This window comes from Apodemus sylvaticus, chromosome 11 (genome assembly GCF_947179515.1).
Source record: "Apodemus sylvaticus chromosome 11, mApoSyl1.1, whole genome shotgun sequence".
NCBI lineage: Eukaryota > Metazoa > Chordata > Mammalia > Rodentia > Muridae > Apodemus > Apodemus sylvaticus.
Genome location: NC_067482.1, coordinates 37,188,257 through 37,206,278, shown reverse-complemented (window position 1 = coordinate 37,206,278; position 18,022 = coordinate 37,188,257). Strand labels below are relative to the sequence as shown.

General features: G+C 43.6%; 1 protein-coding gene across 12 annotated transcripts in view; it reads right to left on the bottom strand.

Moving 5' to 3' along the window:
- The window catches only part of Fryl (FRY like transcription coactivator), a 229,478-nt gene that overhangs the window by 76,773 nt on the left and 134,683 nt on the right, over positions 1-18,022 (bottom strand). For 9 of the 12 annotated variants that reach the window (XM_052198950.1, XM_052198952.1, XM_052198951.1 and 6 more), the window contains 9 exons: positions 17,481-17,579; positions 16,266-16,367; positions 13,053-13,097; positions 10,519-10,622; positions 10,140-10,248; positions 8,313-8,399; positions 6,327-6,498; positions 5,812-5,944; positions 2,812-2,919 (listed from right to left, as the gene is read on the bottom strand). In XM_052198950.1, the coding sequence (XP_052054910.1) occupies positions 2,812-2,919; positions 5,812-5,944; positions 6,327-6,498; positions 8,313-8,399; positions 10,140-10,248; positions 10,519-10,622; positions 13,053-13,097; positions 16,266-16,367; positions 17,481-17,579 (959 nt within the window). The remainder of the gene's footprint in view (positions 1-2,811; positions 2,920-5,811; positions 5,945-6,326; positions 6,499-8,312; positions 8,400-10,139; positions 10,249-10,518; positions 10,623-13,052; positions 13,098-16,265; positions 16,368-17,480; positions 17,580-18,022) is intronic. The other 3 variants (XM_052198948.1, XM_052198949.1, XM_052198955.1) reach the window with 1 other exon arrangement.

Sequence of the window (18,022 nt, the reverse complement as noted above, 5' to 3'; positions counted from 1 at the left end):
TTCATGGGAAGACGGAGTTACTCACAATGAGGGAGGGAGGGGTGGTGTGTGGTTAAGAAGGGAGGCATCACAGTTTGCTGGCCTCACCTCTGCCCTTCACTACAAGCCAGCCTTCAACTGACAGACGCTAAAGCGACATCCACTGCAGCTGCATAGGTTTTAAGAGCAAAGAACACTAGTTCTTTACACGGCCTGTAAACCCACGGCTGTCTAAAGATCTCACACTGCATTGGTGTGACTCAGGATATCTGTGCCTTGTGCAGGGGAGGGAACAATGGGACCTTGCTAATTAAAATCAGGGGATTATTTTTCCCTAGAGACTTTACAGAGGTCTATAAATTTACAACATGCCTTGTGTGGTTGTCTGCTTTCCGGTTTCCCTTATGTTTGAGTGAGGAAGAGTTAGACACTGTAATTCCAAACCAAGATATTCTAGAATCTTTCTGGCCGTGGAAATAAATTAATTTAAAGTGACAGCTAGAAGAAAGGAAAGAAAGAGGATAGCAATTAAACTGCCACTCCCATGCTCAAAGGCTGACTCCTTCCAGCCCCAGCCTCCCTCGCACGGGGCCTCTGGGGTGCGGCTTCATTCTGGGGGAGGTGAGAGGGGCGATGCCTGACGTTTATCTTGCAGGATCACCTTCCAGAAAGATGTAGGTCAGGGGAGGCTGAGGTGGGACCAGTGAGGACAGATTTGACAGTAGCTGCTCACTGCTGTAAGGATGAATGCTGTGGGTTAACACTTCAGGTTCCTAGTGGGCACCAGCTTTTTAATTCTGTACCATTTATACTTTATTTATTTTATTTTGGAGATGGGGCCTCGCTATATAACACAGTGTCACCTCCAATTCTCAACTCATCCTGCCTCCGACTCTTGAGTGCTAGGAGCCCACAGGTAAAGAACCAACTCCAACTACAAAGCTGACCTCTGAACTCTACACCTGTGCCATAAAATGTGCCCCCCCCCCCACCATACACATGTACACATAAGAAAATAAAGTTATCTTAATTAAAAAATTAAGGGAGGGCTGAGCCTCTTGGTACAAACATCAAACTGCAGGTTCTTAAGAGACTGAGGCAGAAGAATTCCCAGGTTCAGGCCTGCCGGGCATACCGAGGGAGATCAAGGTCAACCTTGACAGGATAGTGAGACCCTATTTCAAAATAAAGCATTTACACGTATGTATGCATGATGCATATTAAACAAAAGGCCTGGAATAAGGATCTATAGCAGCTATAGAGGAGTACTGGCCTAACAGGCACAAGCCTTTAGATTCAATGCAGTGCCACAAACCAACGATAAAGAGGCTGAGTGGAGAGAGACAGAGAGAGAAGTTAGGGACAGGTACAGTTTCCAGCGAGCCCCTCCACTCCTCACAGTCCTCCCAGGAGACAAATGCCACCGTCTCAGTGGTCCCAGCACCGAGGGAGGCGCGAGGCTGTCTAGGAAGTGCCAGGTGTTCTCACCCAGGGCTTGAACAAGTTCTTGTGCTGTAGCCATCTAGTCACTATTTACACAACACAGTGACTGCCCAGCAACCAGCAAACATAATAACAGTCACCATGTTTGGTTTTCCACTAGGGTGTGGCTGGCCAACTGTGGCTCTGGGCGGGCTCCAGGCAGATGCCTAGTCATGTTCAGTCCTGCAATATGGTCCGGCTGCTTCTGTAATGCCACAGTGGGAATGCAGACATGACACGCACTGAGGCAGTGCGTCTCAACCTTCTTAAGACTAGGACCCTTTAACACAGTTCCCCCATGCGGTGGCAACCCCCAACCATAAAACTGTTTTCGTTGCTACTTCACAAACTGTGATTTTGCTAGTTATGAATTGTAATGTATTTTCTGTGTTTTCTGATTGTTACAGGTCACCACCGAGAAAGGATTGTTCGACACCCTCCACCCCCAAAGGTGTCGCATCCCACAGGTTGAGAGTCTCTGGACTACAGCACAATCAGAAAGCCTGAAATATTTACTGTCTGGTCTTCCATGGAGAAAGCACGCTTGCCCCTAACTGAATGATCCCCAGGGGCATCCACATAGCTGAGCCTCAGCAGGCGGCCCTCTCGACTTAGAATCAGGCTGGAGACGTTGTTAAAGAGTGGTTGTTATGGTATTTATTTACTATAGAACTACGTGGTGCCTAATGGAGGAAGAAGAGGAGTAAATATTTGACGATAGCAGGCTCTCTTACAGCAGAAAAAGCTAAGCCAGTCTTGGTCAGTACTCAAGACAGCCAGACGCTGGAAAGAACCCCTCAACGGAGGAGTGGATACAGAAACTGTGGCATATTTACACTACGGAATACTACTCAGCTATTAAAAACAATGAATTCATGAAATTCTTAGACAAATGGATGGAGCTGGAAAACATCATCCTAAACGAGGTAACCCAATCACAAAAGAATACACATGGAATGCAATCTCTCATAAATGGATATTAACTAGCCCAGAAGCTCTGAATACCCAAGGCACAATTAGCATAACAAATGACTCCCATGAAGAAGTAAGGAGAGGGCCCTGATCCTGGAAAGGCTTGATCCAGCATTGTAGGAGAGTACCAGGACAGAGAAAAGGGAGGGGGAATGAATGATAGGAGAATGGGTGGAGAGAAGAAGGCTTATGGGACATATGGGGAGGGGGGAACTGGGAAAGGGGAAATCATTTGGAATGTAAACAAAGAATATAGAAAATTTTTTTTAAAGGAAAAAATCCAAAAAAATAAATAAATAAAAACAAAATTGAGAAGGGGTAATGAAAGATGAGAAAGATGAGAAAGAAAGTAAATCGGATGGAAACGATGCCACTCACCTTGCTAATAGCTCAATGAGGTCAGTTCTACTCATTCCATCTGGGATCAACCTCGGGATCGCAGCAATGCAAGTTCTAAACAAATCGATCTTGGGTTTTCTTTCCCCACTGAAAAATGCATCACAACAAACAAACAAAAACAGAATAAGGAGCGTATCACACGGGTTAGAAAGATCCATTTTGCAAAGTCGGAGTGCAGGCCCAAGGCTGATAGGTCCAATAAAAAAGGGGGCACAAGCACATTCAGACCAGCAGCTAGCTACCACCCACCAACAGGGAAAGGATGGGTACCACTCAGGGAGATGACAGCTACTAACTGACCCCATTCATTAGGAAGCATATATAACAACTTTATGATTTTAAATACTTACAAATCTTATCCTCTTTAATATTTAAAAAGAACTTATTCACAAGCACAACTGCCATTGGTACCAACTGCATACCAGTTACTCTCAGAAAGAGCTGGGTGATGGTTAATGTGGACTGTTTACTTTACGTGGGATGCAAACCTCTGGGCCACGCCTTGAGGGATTCCCTACACTGGACTGGGGTAGGAAGACACACTGTGAAGGCAGGAGGCATTATTCCATGGCCTGGTCTATGGACAAAAGAAAAAGCTAGCAGAGCCTCAGCATCTATTGTTCTCTGTGCTGGGAGCACAATGTGACTGGCCTTCTCAAGGCCCTGCCTCTAGGACCACACACATGACAGACGGCACCAGCATGGAGCTGTGAACTCTCAGATAAACCTTTCTTCCCCAGGCTGTTTTATTCAGGTATTTTGTCACAGGAACAAGATAAGTAAATAATAAAAGTTGTGCGGATGGTACAACTGAATATCTGAAATGATTAGTTTTACAATCAGATGTTCTCAGAGATGAGTATTCATATTGATTGGAACTGTCCTCGTGATACACGCATGCACATCTGTTTAGATTTTATACAATTAAAATGCACTGATGTTTTTAGACTCAGTCCCTCCTGAGAGGCAGATGTTTAATATAACTTAACTTTACTACATACGTGTCTATGCTGGGGGGCTATGTTAAGGACCAAATCCCTGGCCTTACTCATGCCAGGCGGGAGCTCTGCCTCTGAGCTACGCTTTCTCTCCTCTACCGTTGTCTCGTAAAGTTATTTAGTGCGTGGCTTTTCATCTCAGTCTGTATTTGACGAAAAGCTTCTCAGTTTCACCCCCATCATTTTCTAGTTAACTTATATAATAATCCTGCGCAATCAAGAATCAAAATGTTTTAAGAGTTTGGGTCAGTCTTTTAGAGAAATTGGTGCCGTTGTCACTTTGCGTGGCTTTAAAATGCAAGGATTAGAGTGACCACAAGTCAGATTAAAAAAATACAAGTCCCCATAGACATGGTCTAAGCTGCGGCCACTGTCCTTTAATAATGGCACAGGTGTCGGTGCTGGCTCTTGGGTCTGTAAGTCACCATATAAATAACAGATGCACACCCAAATGGGCGACCAGGCACACCATGCCTTTCTGAACTGTTGCTGACTGCTCGGTGTGTACCAGTTCATACACACAGTCATAGTGTGTGACTACTGTGGGGGCTGCCTGTTCCCCAAGTGTGCCATTTACTAAACTGGACAATTAAGGAGAAGCTGGGGCCAACAAAGATAAAAGTGGTAGGTGGAAAAAACAAAAACAAAAACCATAGCAAATTTTTGCAATTTCAGGTTGTCACAGCATCTAATCTAAATGTGAGCTGAGCTGGCCTCAGCCTAGCAGCGTGCGTGCCTGCTCAGAGACCCCGATGATGTCGAACTCTACAAACTCCCCTTTACCACAGATACTGATATGATTCCCCAGTGGGGTGTTACCTCCGCCCCATGAGACCATGTGAGACCAGCTAGATACCTGTGCCCAAATGCAGGTTGCAGACATGTCACAGTGACCTTCTAAGGAATAAATTAGCTCCACTATGTGTCCCTCTTGTCATTTAAGGTCTATTGTTAGACTACAGTTAGAGATCCCAGAAAGGGAAATTCAAATGGAATTGTAAAAGGAGCCAGAGGAGAGCAAACTCACCAGGAGACAGAGCTGCGTCCATTTGAGGACCATAAAGGTCCTCTCACAGGACCACGGGAGGATCTGGATGGAAATGTTGTTGACTTTAATGCAAGAGTGGTTGTAGTGAGCAGGAGGAAATGTCTCAGAGGAAGTCAAACACACAAAACCTTCAATCTGACAACTCTCAGGATGCTACGTTACAGCAGTATACACTAGCCCTATAGTACATATACCCAGAAAGCAAAATATCCAATGGGATATTCTAAGACCTGTAATGCAGATACCTAAATCTACATTTATATCTAAAAACCCCCTAATAGATAATATTGATCCTCGACAGCAAACAAGGGGCATGGCTATCATCAAACATACCACCTCTGAAAAGGGCTTATCTAACAATAGGGCGAAAAGATGCTGGGTCAAAAATAGCAAGCATGGGGGGGAGGGGCTGTCTCTAAAAGACTTGCCCATGCTCTATTCCCTAGGCACTCTCTGGTTCCTACAACAGCTCTCAGAGTTACAGGATTCTTGGCTTTCTTTTTTAAAAAAAATTTTTTTAAAACAGGACTCCATATGTAGGGTCATTTAAACTTGGTAAGTCAACTGTATAACACATATCTGTGTTAAGTGGAAATTATTCATGTGACAAATGAAAGTAAGGTTCATTATGAGACTTACATTATCTACGCTAGTTCAGCATCCCATGAAATAACAAAAAATTGAGCATGTGCGAGGTAGCTCTGTATTAAAAACTATAGCAAATGGCCACATGTAAGAAGTCCAGGAGAAAGTGTGTGGAAGCAGGTAACCTATGTGTACCCTTCTGTGAAAACTGAAATAGCCATGGAAGCATGCAGTGGAGGCATGCCACAGAGACATGTAATGCAGGCATGCAATGGAGGCATCCCATGCATGCATACAATGAAGGCATCCCATGGAGGCCTGCAATGGAGGTGTGTATTTACTACGTACGTAATCATGTCTTCAGGCTCTTTGTTGGACATCTGCACACTGGTCATACACATTGGTCTCCCAACCTCTTTGTCCAAATGTCGGAGAATGCTGTCTAATGCTTTTCTTACTTGAGGATAGTAAACAGACATTCCTAAGAGAGAAAGCACACACCATCACAATAATGCCAGAAACTGCATGAAAGACTGCTGTCTGTAATAACAACCTATCAGCCTCTCAAGGAAGAGACCTTGCTGCTATCACATTAGAAGATGCTCCAACGTGACGTGCTCTCTGGGATACTGCATACAAATTGGGCAGAGATGATAAAGGACAGAACATACACAGCAATATCCTATGAGAAAACACGTCTAACAAGACTCTTGACAGGAATACTAGAAACATCAAAACATCTACACTAGATTACTGTAGGTCTGGGGCATCCATACTTGGCAATGGATACACTTTAGACTTGACGATAGGTTTGCATAGAACATTAATACAACTGAAATTTATTCATTCCAGTGAACACTAACCTATGACTTTTGCCTCTTCGTCTGTCAAGGTTTTATTGAGAAAAATCTTCTTCACACGAAGAGTGTTTCCCGAGGGAAGAATGACTCCTGTGGTGGGCATGGGAGGCTCACCATCCTTCTGCTGCAGGCTGTCTGCGATGACGAGGAAGACTCTGAGGCCAATGTTCATCCTCTTCAGAGAAAACAGACCCAAGAGGAAGAGATCAGGGCCATGCATTGTCTAGGCTAAGGGGGTTGGAAGAAAGAAGGACAGAAGGAATCTAATCTTTCTGCCTGACACTGTGAACCAGCCCAGGTAGCAGAATCTGCTGTGATTTCAAATTCCTAGGTGGGGCTCACTGGCCTGAGTCAACTGGGTCCCCTTGTCTCTAAGGCTCATTTGAAACCTCTCTGTGCTTTCTCAACTGCCATGAATTATTCAGTCTCCCTCCCCTTGCTTGAGACCACTTTTCTCCTTCACAGGGAAAAACTGTATCAACTCAACCTTTCAACAAATCACACCAGACTACTGACAGCCACACGTGATCTTTGTCCCCTTTGGCCTTCTGATGGTGCAGGGGTGATGGCCTCCTAGGCTTGGAATTTCCATGAGTGTGGTGGTCAGAATGAGAATGGATCCCAAAGGCTCTTACTAGGGAGTGGCGCTATTTGAAAAGATTAGAAGGATTAGGAGGTGTGGCCTTGGGGTTGGCTTTGAGGTTTTAAAAGCCCATGACAAACCCAGAGTGTCTCTGTCTCTATCTGTCTGTCTCTCCCTCCCTCCCTCTTTCTGTCTAGAGAACAGGATTTAGCTCTCAGCTACTGCTCCATGCTCCCTGTCATGAAGATAATGGATTACATTTCTGAAATGGTAAGCAAGCCCCCAGTTAAAGGCTTTCCCTTGAAATAGTTGCCTTGGCAATGGTGTCTTCACAGAAACAGAACAGCGACTAAGACAATGGGCTCTTGCACGTTCTAGGTCATCAGAGCAGCCATCCCTTCTTTCTCTTTTATCCTTGGCATTTCTCTTTCAACTGAACACACATCCACATCATGTCCCTTAGCTTTCTCAACTATCCTAATGGAATAAACTCCCCCCTCCCCTGGAATCCTTTTCTGAAACATTTCTCCCCCATCAGGGGCCATACTGTATCTTCTTCACTTTCCATAGTTCAGACAGTGTCAAGCATTCTCCTTTCCCAAATACTATCTTTCTTGCCACTTCCATGGTGTTCTTCCTGGCTGTGTCACCTCTACCCACATTCCAGACTCCTCCTGTCATTTGTATTCTCTCCACAGAAACTAAATGGATTAACGTGGCATCAACCACTGTCCATGCCACACCGCCAAAAACCTGTATCTGGCCACTCTGAATGCATTCCTTAGGACCTGCCTGTTATCTCAGATGTCCCAAAATGCCAGGAGTTAGACACACACACTCTTCCCCAAGACCTGACTACATCTCTATGTCTCTGTTCCATAAATGTTCTGCTTTTCTCCGTCTGCACCTTACTGTCTCAGCCTACACATCCATCTTGGTGACCTGCACCGGAGATTAATAAGGCAGGGCCAGGCATCCCAGTGGGTGGCAACGCAGAACAGTGGGCCCAAGTGTGCAAGTGTTCACTCGTGTTTACTATGTAAATGTGGTCAAGCTTTAAAGTGTTACTCACTCTTAGATATGACAAAATCCTGACGTGTTCCCTAAACTCACACATCAGAGGGTCAGAGCAACCCTGCTGGGAGGAGAATGTTCCATCATACGATGGAATTACCAGGCATGTCCTCAGTGTATCAGTGACCACAAGCCTCTGAATAAATGGGTTAATGGACTCCTATATCTGGTTTTTATTAAACTGGCTTCCAAAACTTAAAAAGATTCCATTACTGCCCACCCCCCCAAAACTGATTGAAGGATCTCATAAAACCCCAGGAGGACCAACATTTCTACTTCCAGTTTGAATACTTCATTATCACTGAAATGTAATTTTTTAAAAAATTTTTTACCTCTGGATTAATGGTGAAAGTTTTAGTAGATTTTCCAACACTGAGAAGATCAAATATTATTTCTTTCATTGCAAAATCCAAACGTTCCTAAGGAAAGAAATTAATTAGTTAATAAATCATTGTACCTTCCTAGAATATAAAGTAAGCTATCTGATATATATATATATATATATTGGAAACAATATAGATTTTTGCCCTTAGGAAGTTTATACACCCAAATGAAAAATATATATGAATTAACAAAACAGATGTTTGAAACATATCATCTAATATCAATGATATGATGAGTTTTCAATGAGCAGGGTAAGTTTTAAATATTCATACACTACAAATGCTAAGCACGTGTAAAGAACAGTGAAGACAGGGAGAACGGCCCCAGTGAAGGGATCTCAATAGACTAAAAAGCTAACAAAGATGCATCAGTGCCTGAGGACTGGTGCCGGCACAATTCCAGAAAATAGAAAAGGCAAACAGTGCAACCTAACAGCAATGCTTTCTGAATACAGGACCAAAACTCAACCCGCTTCGTTAATCTTTTCCGTCATTATACTCAGTAACTGTCATTTCTTCTAGGCTCCAATCAGAGATGGTCACCCACTTTAGTTCAATGTTCCTTTTTTTTTTCCTATTTGACCATGGATCAGCTATCTGTCTAGCTTTGGTTCAAAGATAATGAACCTTCTGGAAGCAGCGTTTCCCTGAGCTGAGGAGGCACTGCCTGCTTATTTCACAGGACTGAGGTTCTATGGGGAAACGTGACTGAGACCCGGCACCAGCTCACACAGAACCCACTTCATACCCTTGTTCTGCAGAGGCTCGGAACTCCTCAAGGGATGGACACAGGGGAAAGGGGGAGGAGATGAGGAGGCTGCCACCTGACACAGGGGAGAGGGACTTTCTTTTAGCTATGGGATCACAGCAGAAGCAGTGTCCCTCAGGCATCCTCATGGAGGAGGGCTCCGATCCCACAGCTCTTCAGTTCTGATCGAGGCAGTTTCCCCTCTCTACTCCTTACAAGCGCTCTCTGATTTAGCCGCAGTAGATTCTAACATATGTGCCCTGGAGTCCAGACTGTGAGCTGTGGAGAAGGCTCGGTGCTTGCTGCACAAACGTGTGTGAGGATCCTCAGTGCCCACAGACAAAGGGCTGTGGAGTTTGCAAACTCCTATAACCCGGTGCTATAAAGCAGAGGGCTCCATAGGCCATCTAGGTTAGCCAATCAGTTGGCTTCAGGTTCAGTAAGAGGCCCGCCTGGGGAAGGTGCTGTGCTGGCCAGTTTTGAGTCAACTCAACACATGCTGGAGTCATCCTAGAAGAGGGAACCTTGGCTGAGAACCCCCGCCCCCCCACCTCAGATGTGTCATAGGGAAGCCTGTGGTGCATTTTACTGATGTGCAAGGAAGGGCCCAACTCACTGTGAGGTGCTACAAGAGAGGAGGCAGCAGTTCCTGCCTCCAGGTTGCTACCCTGAGCTCCTGCCCTGACTTTCTTGGATAACAGATGGGGAACCGAACACTGTAAATTGAAATAAGCCCTTTCTTCCCCACAGTGGTTTTGGTTAGTGGTGTTTTAGCTCAGTAATTGAAACTCACTAAGAAAAGTGCTTGTTCCCCACAACAGTGTACACACACACACACACACACACAGTCATTAGCATCCTATATTTTTATAAAACTAAGCATACTTTTCACTCTTGCATAGTATTAACACTTTGAGAGAACACCTCTGAATATGTAAGATGTTGCATATTTACAGAAAGAACCCCAATTATGGAGAGCGGCTGTTGCTGGCCGCCAGGACAGAGGGGCAGTGAGGCGTGGCACCCACCTGAGCAATGAACTGGATGATCTTCACAAATATATTGAGAGGGGTGTCACGGGGGACCACACTGCGGGAGCCTTTGGGGAAAAGAGCCGACACGATGCTCATCAGGCGGCTGCGGACAGAAGAGACTTGATGTCCATGAGATCGTCAGGACACGGCCACCCTCGTCAAGAATTCGTCCTGCTCCTTATGTCAGGGGAGTTCCGATCCCCCTGCACAATGCCTTGGGAACTCCCACCGGCATGACTGTCACAGGGTTTTACTTCTTTCTTTTGGGACTGAGGCTCGGGCTCGGAGCCCCGCATGCGCTGCACACACTCCACCTCGGAGCCACAGCCGACCTGCCAAGGTTTCATTCCAGATGGACTAAGTCGTCACTCACCTTTGCGTTACAGTATTGCTCTCACATTTTATCCTAATTACATAAACCCACAACAGTCTATACAGGGACTCCAGGGCAACGCGAGACATTTTAGGGTCTTTATTCTGTGCGGAAACAAAAGAGAACAAGAATAATGTATTACAAACCCTGGTAAACATTTCAGATCAAACACATTCTCCGATCACAACTAAGCTCCAGCCCCAGCCCTGTTCTGTTCGGTCTAAGAAGTTTAAATAAGTCAGCCTGCGTTTAGTTTTGCTCGGTACGATGGCGCAGATGTGGCCATCGATAAAGCTGCCGAGCTTTAGGCTCTAAAATAAGATACAAAATTAGGATCCTGCCAACATTTCGGAGAATTTCAGAATGATACACCCAGCATCGAACTACCTGATAAGTGGTTTATACCACATTAGTGACACAATCGATGGGCCACTCCCCTTTAATTCATTTGCAGCCCATAGGCAGATCAAGTTTGAAATACCGAATAGCGCCAGTCACATGAATTTGTGGCATTCTACCAGACATTAGTGAGCACGTTTCTGTGAGAGAAGAGAGACCTTGGGAGCCTGATTATGAGATCAGAAACCCAGGACTAAACCTAAGCCCCGGATGTCCTTTCGTCACTTCCTGTGTCCTGTGATGGCCTGTCTTGACCTGGAGGGAAGAGGGAACCTACCTCACAGGTCAAAAGGTCACAGCCTACAAGACCTGGGAGCACACTGGGTATTCACTCACATTAAGTGGACTAGTCCTACTTTTTATGTAGAAGCAGAACATTATTTAAATTACTTTATGATTTACAGTGAGAAAACTCTTTTATTTCAGCCTGTTTTGTTGGTGAATGTTCTTGTCCCTCTAGCTGTTGTCACGACCGCAGTCATGCAATGAGACAGTGTAAATTTTGAAAATTATATCAATCTGCTGTTTGACTGCTAAAAAAATCTGTATTGTAAAATATTCATTCTAGAAGATTTCTATATTGTTAAGAAACTACATATGGCAACTAACAAAGAATTCTTTAAAGCAGGGTCTCACTATATAGCCCTGCCTGCCTGGCCTCAAACTAGCAATGTAGACCAGGCTGGCTCCAAACTAGCAATGTAGACCAGGCTGGCCTCAAACTCACAGAGATCTCCTTGCCTCTGCCTCCCAAGCACTGGGATTAAAGGTACAGGAGGCATGTCTAGCAAGAATTCTTAAAAATGCTTTGTTTACTTCAACAGATCTATTTTGTTTTAAGGTTTGGAATAGCAGACATCTACTACAAATAATTTAAAGCAAAAGGATGGAAGATGTAATACACTAGACAATCACCCAAGGTTGTGCACATATCTACACAGACTGGGCAGACTTGAGACTGGAAAATCTGAATACTCTTAATAGCAGCCCCTTGGCCCTACGGCAGGATCCATGTTGATCCCAAATGTCAAACCCTTCCCTTGGGGTAGCCTTCTGTTTGCTGCTAAGGCGACTAAGGTTACAACTGATTCATCAGTGTTGCTAACCCAATAACCAAAGTTTTGTAATAATGTCTTCAAGAAGACATAACTTTCCTTTCTACCATTTGAATCTCACATATCAGATATGACACTATGATGTCAACAAGAAAACAGAAAGATAGGGAGAGAAAGATAGGGAGAGAGAGAGAGTGAGTGAGAGGGGGAGATGGCAGAGGACATTTCCAGCCCTGAAAGCCCTCTGGAGGGCGTCATGGTGTTGGACTCAGCCCTACAGACTTGTGGAAGCCCTCAGAAGGCAGAGCACTACCTAAATCATGTCATGTTGGAGGGAGGAGGGAGAAGAGGGGAGGGAAGAAGATAAAAAGGAGTCAACTGACTCACTCTGCTGAACAAGTTAGACTGATAGAAATATCCTACACTGATCTAGGCCTTAAACCAAGATGTGTAATTCTCTCAGTAAAATTCATAATTCGTACAAATCAGATTCACCCAATTGTTACATACAAATCTAAGGACTTCAGTATTTTACGAAGTCCTGACATGTCAATTATGTATGACCCTACAGCTACCATGTTAATGGGCACATTCCCTTTTTTCTAATGTGAACTTAAAATAAAGTTGCTTTGTTAGAAAACGCCAAACCAATAGGATAAAGGTTCAAAAACTCATTCATGAAAACCATGATGAAAACCCAAGCTATCAATTCCTTAATTTCACTGCAACATTTTTTTTAACATCTTCCTTTAGAATGGTTGGAGAGTGTAAATTAAACAAAGGAGTAAAACCGTAAACTCTGTGAACAGTCAGAGCTGTGGCCACCATCACCCGTGGCCACCATCACTGGCATCTTGAAAGCACATCTTTCTGGGGCTGCAGTAACAGCCAACCTCCTGAAGGGGACGCCCTCTCTGGGCTACTCTTCCACATTATCATGAAAGCAGGTTGAGGTCAATACTTCAGACATGCAATGCAACAATGGGCAAAGGGGAAAAACAAAAAACAAAAAACAAAAACAAATGTGGCTCTTAAAGAAAAGAAAGCGATACGTTACTTGGTGACGTCAGCACAACTCACCTGCAGGGTTTCTATTTGTTTCCTGATACTGTTGTTAGATGGCATCTAAATAAAGCAACGTGAGACAGCAAACATAAACATGAGATGCGGCACATGCATGTTAGATGAAAATAAGCACAAGACACGACGGCTCCTCACCAAGGCCTCTATTTAGAAGAAATCTGACATTTCTGAGGCAGTGGCCAGAAATGCTAAGGAAGCAAAACAAAAAACAAAACAAAACAAAAAAACAAAAACAAAAACCAGTCCCCGAGTTTGGGTATCCTGGAGCCTATGACACTCAAGCTAGGAGAAGCTGACATGTAATTTTCCTCCCAACATTACATTCAAACTACGTATAGATGGCTGCGGGCCAATCCCTGGTTATTCTTCCATGGTCCCAACTCCACTCCTCTGACTCTCAGTAATTTTTCAGAAAAACAAAAAACAAAAACTTCAAAATTGGCATTTGTAAACCAATTGAACCTAAATTGACTAATGATAAAGGAGTGGAAATTTACCATATTTCCGTTAAGAGTACAAAGATTTAAAAATGAACTGTTCAGGGGAAATGAAGCGCCAATCTCGCACCCACGAGCAGATAGCATCGAAGCCCATTTTGTTGTGACTGCCAAACTAAAAATGTGGCATACTGACTTTAAAAGCGTTGTCTGTGTGTGAGATATGACTGTGTGTGTGTGTGTGTGTGTGTGTGTGTGTGTGTGTGTGTGTAGGCGTGAAGCTAACTTCTGGAGTCTTCCTCCACCACTTTTCACATTACCCAGCTGAAAGGAGGAGTCTCTCAATTGAACAGAAGTTGCTCTTCTAGACTAGGTGGCCAGTTTGTCATGCTGGTCAATCCCCTGTCTCCGCCTTCCAAATGGTGGAAGCTGCAATGCCCATGCAGCATCTATATGAGTCCTGGAAATCCTAATTCTGGTCACTCCCCTGAGCTGTCTCCTCAGCCTGGTAGGGTAATTTTTTTAAAGCTGTATATATGTATATATAATATACATATGCATATTATATATATGTATGTATATATACTATGTATATATAATAGTTGTAAGTGCCTAGAGAATTCACTATACCTATTCATATAACTCTGGAGCACACAGTTTTAATATCCCAGAACTACAGCCAAGATGCTTCCTTAGAACAACGAAGTGTTCCTTTCTGAACATTCTAGGAGAGTACAGCTGACTGGAAGGCGCGAACATCATGAAACGGGAGGACAGTGGATGCAGACCTACGTCTGTCTACCACTACTGGAGATCATTTATCTCCTTTCTGCCTCAGCTACAGAGAAACTGTCAAGATCCGACCCATCAATCACCCAGTAGACCTTAGAAAAATGAATCCTAGGAAGGAGTGGTGGTAATTAAATGAAAACACTTTTAGGTGGATTTAAAAAAAAAATCAATAGATTCATTTGAATCAAGTAATTGATTAGTATAAGCCTTTCACTAAATTTTCCAGTAAATAGGAGAAATAAAATACAACTCGTTATTGCACATAACTAGCACAACATTGCTTAGGATTTAAATCTCCTTTCATAATTAAGCACAACAGCCACATTGTCGGAGGCTTAACGAGCAGGAGCCAAGTCACATAATTTCTGCTGAATAGGGCCTTAATGTAAGTTAAGGGTTAATGGCCAAGACGACTGCAATCCAAATACTCATGCCATGCTGGGCGGTCCTTATCTCCTTTAGCCTGGCAGACTGATGCAGCCATTCACTCAAATGGACAATATAACATGCCAGAAATATTTAACAGGAGGTAAGGGTTCAAAGAAAACAGCATTTTAAATGGAAGCCTTGAGACAAAAAAAAAAAGGGGGGGTGGTTAAGGTATTGTGAAAGCACTGTAAGTATGTTAGGTGGACACGAAGATAGAAAGAAACTCCAACAAAGCAACAGAAAGATATGAACTGTCATGCCAGGAAACATTAAATGCACATCTTAAAAAAAAAAAAATTCCAGAAGAAAGAAAACTGACTTAGAAGAAGGCACACTCCCCTTAGTGCCTGTATCCGAAATGAGGACAGAAACAGTTACCATGTAAATGCCTGGTAGTGTTTCTTTTCTGATTAAAAAAAGTTCAATCAACTTGATCTAGTCTAGGAGGCTTTCAGAACCCAAGAGGGTATCTCAAGTCTTGTCTAAGAAGGAATAATGGAAACGAATGTATGTGTAAAAGGAAAATCAGACAAAAATGGTTTTTTGAAGACTTTCAGCTTCCATATCCCTTACTATGAAGTCAAAGCGGGTTTGAAGATACTATATAAAATCATGACGATATGGAAGATTATATCCAGAGGATTATTATTCTTGAAGGGTAAACGAGTCCTGTTGTTCACAATACTCGGAGTCACACGGCCTGAGACCTTCATTTAACCTAGCTGTGCCTTGGTTTTCCTACTGTCAACACACCAGGCTTTCAGCCTCCAGTGTAGCTCAGACAAAGAACAGGATGGGACATGTCAACCGATTACACTTCTCTGACATGGAAGCGAATATCAGAATGGACTCTGCGACCCCGTATTCACGGGAAGGGTGTGAACCAAGCCACACCCTGCGAGTCAGACACTGATTGAGTCCCTAGCCAAAGAGGAAATGAGGACCAGGTGAGCAGAGCCTCCTGGGAAGAAAGCAATCTCTCTATGGACTCTCACCACTGTGTTGGTTAACACTCAGAAAGGACAAGTGTGGCTGTGCCAGATGGTGTTAGAACAAGTACCCCTCTGTTCACAGGACAGCGTAAGCAGCTTACATGTTGGGGATGTGGTGCCCCAAGTTCAGATCCAGCTGTGCACACTCACTGTGGAGGATTTGGTGACAATTTACTATCAAAGGTTTTGCATATTACTTGGCTTGAGCCAACATTACTGAACTTTCTTAAAACAAAACACAAAGGGTTTATGAGACTAAGTAATAGTTTATCACAATTCATAATAATTGTATTTATAAGTAAATATCACTACATCTAAGATAATATGATGACCCTTGAAAATACACAATTCTGGACTTAATACAAACTAAAATGTTCAAGTAAGGGTTTATTAACTTCCATACAAGATTCCTTACAAAAGTAAAGTTCACAAGAAACTGTCACAAATGTATCATCCAAATGCACCAAGAGTAATCAAAGTTTTGCTATTTACTGTTCCGTGGACACAGAGAAATGAATACATCACAGTATCCACAGGTCAGAGATGTAACAGTGTCTTACCTTTAAATGTGACAAACAGTTTTGTAGGAAAATATGCCAGTTATTTAAAAAAAACTGTTTCTGACTGACACATAAGAGACAGGTAATTAGTGGGTACAAAGCCTGTGAGGGAGGAAAAAAGAGAATTAACATTCTTCACAGAAAGGTGCGGGACTCCTGAATGTAGGCTTCACTTATGCACTTAGAGGGAAAAAAAATTAAAGACATTTTAATACAGCTTCCCCATTTTCAATCTGAAATGCCATTTCATAGGCTAATAAGGAATGAGGAAAGATCGTATTCTTCAAGACGAATCCTTTAAGCCAGCATCTCCTAAGTTGGGACAAGTTCTTCCTTCTCCCTGACCTTCTCGTCCTGTCACCACTACAGTGCTTCTGAACACAGCAAGCGTCAGCCTGGCGTTTGAGCTCCAGCTGACCGTGGTCAACCAGTGATGACCACAAATGTCCAACCGAGGCGTGAGGCGCCAATGGCGCCAAAGAATGCAAAGCTTCTAAGGCAATGTCTGCCGAGAGTGAGATTCGTGATTATTTTGCTTCAGTGTAGACGGTCAATATTTGACCAATTCTCCACACTCTCCCTAACTGTAGGACAATAGTGTGAGGCGGATGGGTTTACTTGGGGGAGGGGGGGGAAGTGCCCTCAGCTTCAGAACAGAAATGCTGAAATGGTACGGGGAATGGTTCTTAAGACATGATACTTTGGAATACAATTTTATGGTATAAAATAAAAAAGTTACGGTTTAATATAAAACTGTATTCAACATATAGCATAATATAAAGTTTAAGACACCTGTCAAGACAGGTAAACACTGGGCAGGAAGTCTGAAGGACCCATTAAACACAGAGGCAGTAAAATAAGACTGGCCCTCTGCAAGATGGTGCTCCAGTTACGACAGGAGCCTTAACTCTGTCTCCCTCCCTTCCCCACTCTCTCCCATCTCCCCCTCCCTCTCCCCCTCTCCGTTTTCCTCCTCTTGTTTCTCCATCTCCCTCCTTCCCACTCCCCATTTCTAACAGCCTGCCTCTCCTTCTCTAATAATAAAAAAGTAGAAAATCTAAAATGGAACAGGAGAAAGTACATGTGCAAAGTCTGCCCTGCCCTGGGTATTTTACAAGTTCACAATTTTACACTTCTTCAATCTCTACAGGGGTCATAAATCAATTACTATAACGCCCAGCGGAGCACACAAAGGTTTGAAATGCTTCTCAGTACCAGTGAATGCTTCTTTCTGGAACTTAGTTCAAATGTCGTTTGATATAGCATCTCCACAAAATTTTTCAAACAGGGGACATTGACTTCATTTTTAACAGCCTAGGGAAAGAGTTAAAGATAACAGAGATTAAAAAAACAAAAACAAAAACAAAAAAACCAAAAACAAACAAAAAAAACCCCGGTCACTGACCGTAAACTATTAAGAGCATTATGAGACCTGTTTGCCAAGTCTGAAGTTAATGATTCACTGAGATTTATATACAAGTCTTATGTACCAAATGTTATAAAGTAAGCCCGGTCCCTGGCCTGCCGGAACTAGCGGAGGATGTGAGCGAGCAGGTGTGAGGTGAGAAGGCTGAGCAGGTGCACAAGGACACGCTGTCTGCTCTGCAGAGTGGCCTTTGGATAGACACTGAGGAAGTGCGCTCTAAGCTGAACCCAGCTCCTTTACTGAACAAACCTCCTACTTAACCCTTCCAGCCTCGCTCCCACAGCTCTGCCCCTGGGAGATGGGACAAGCATCTTCCTGGCTGCCTCTGCAA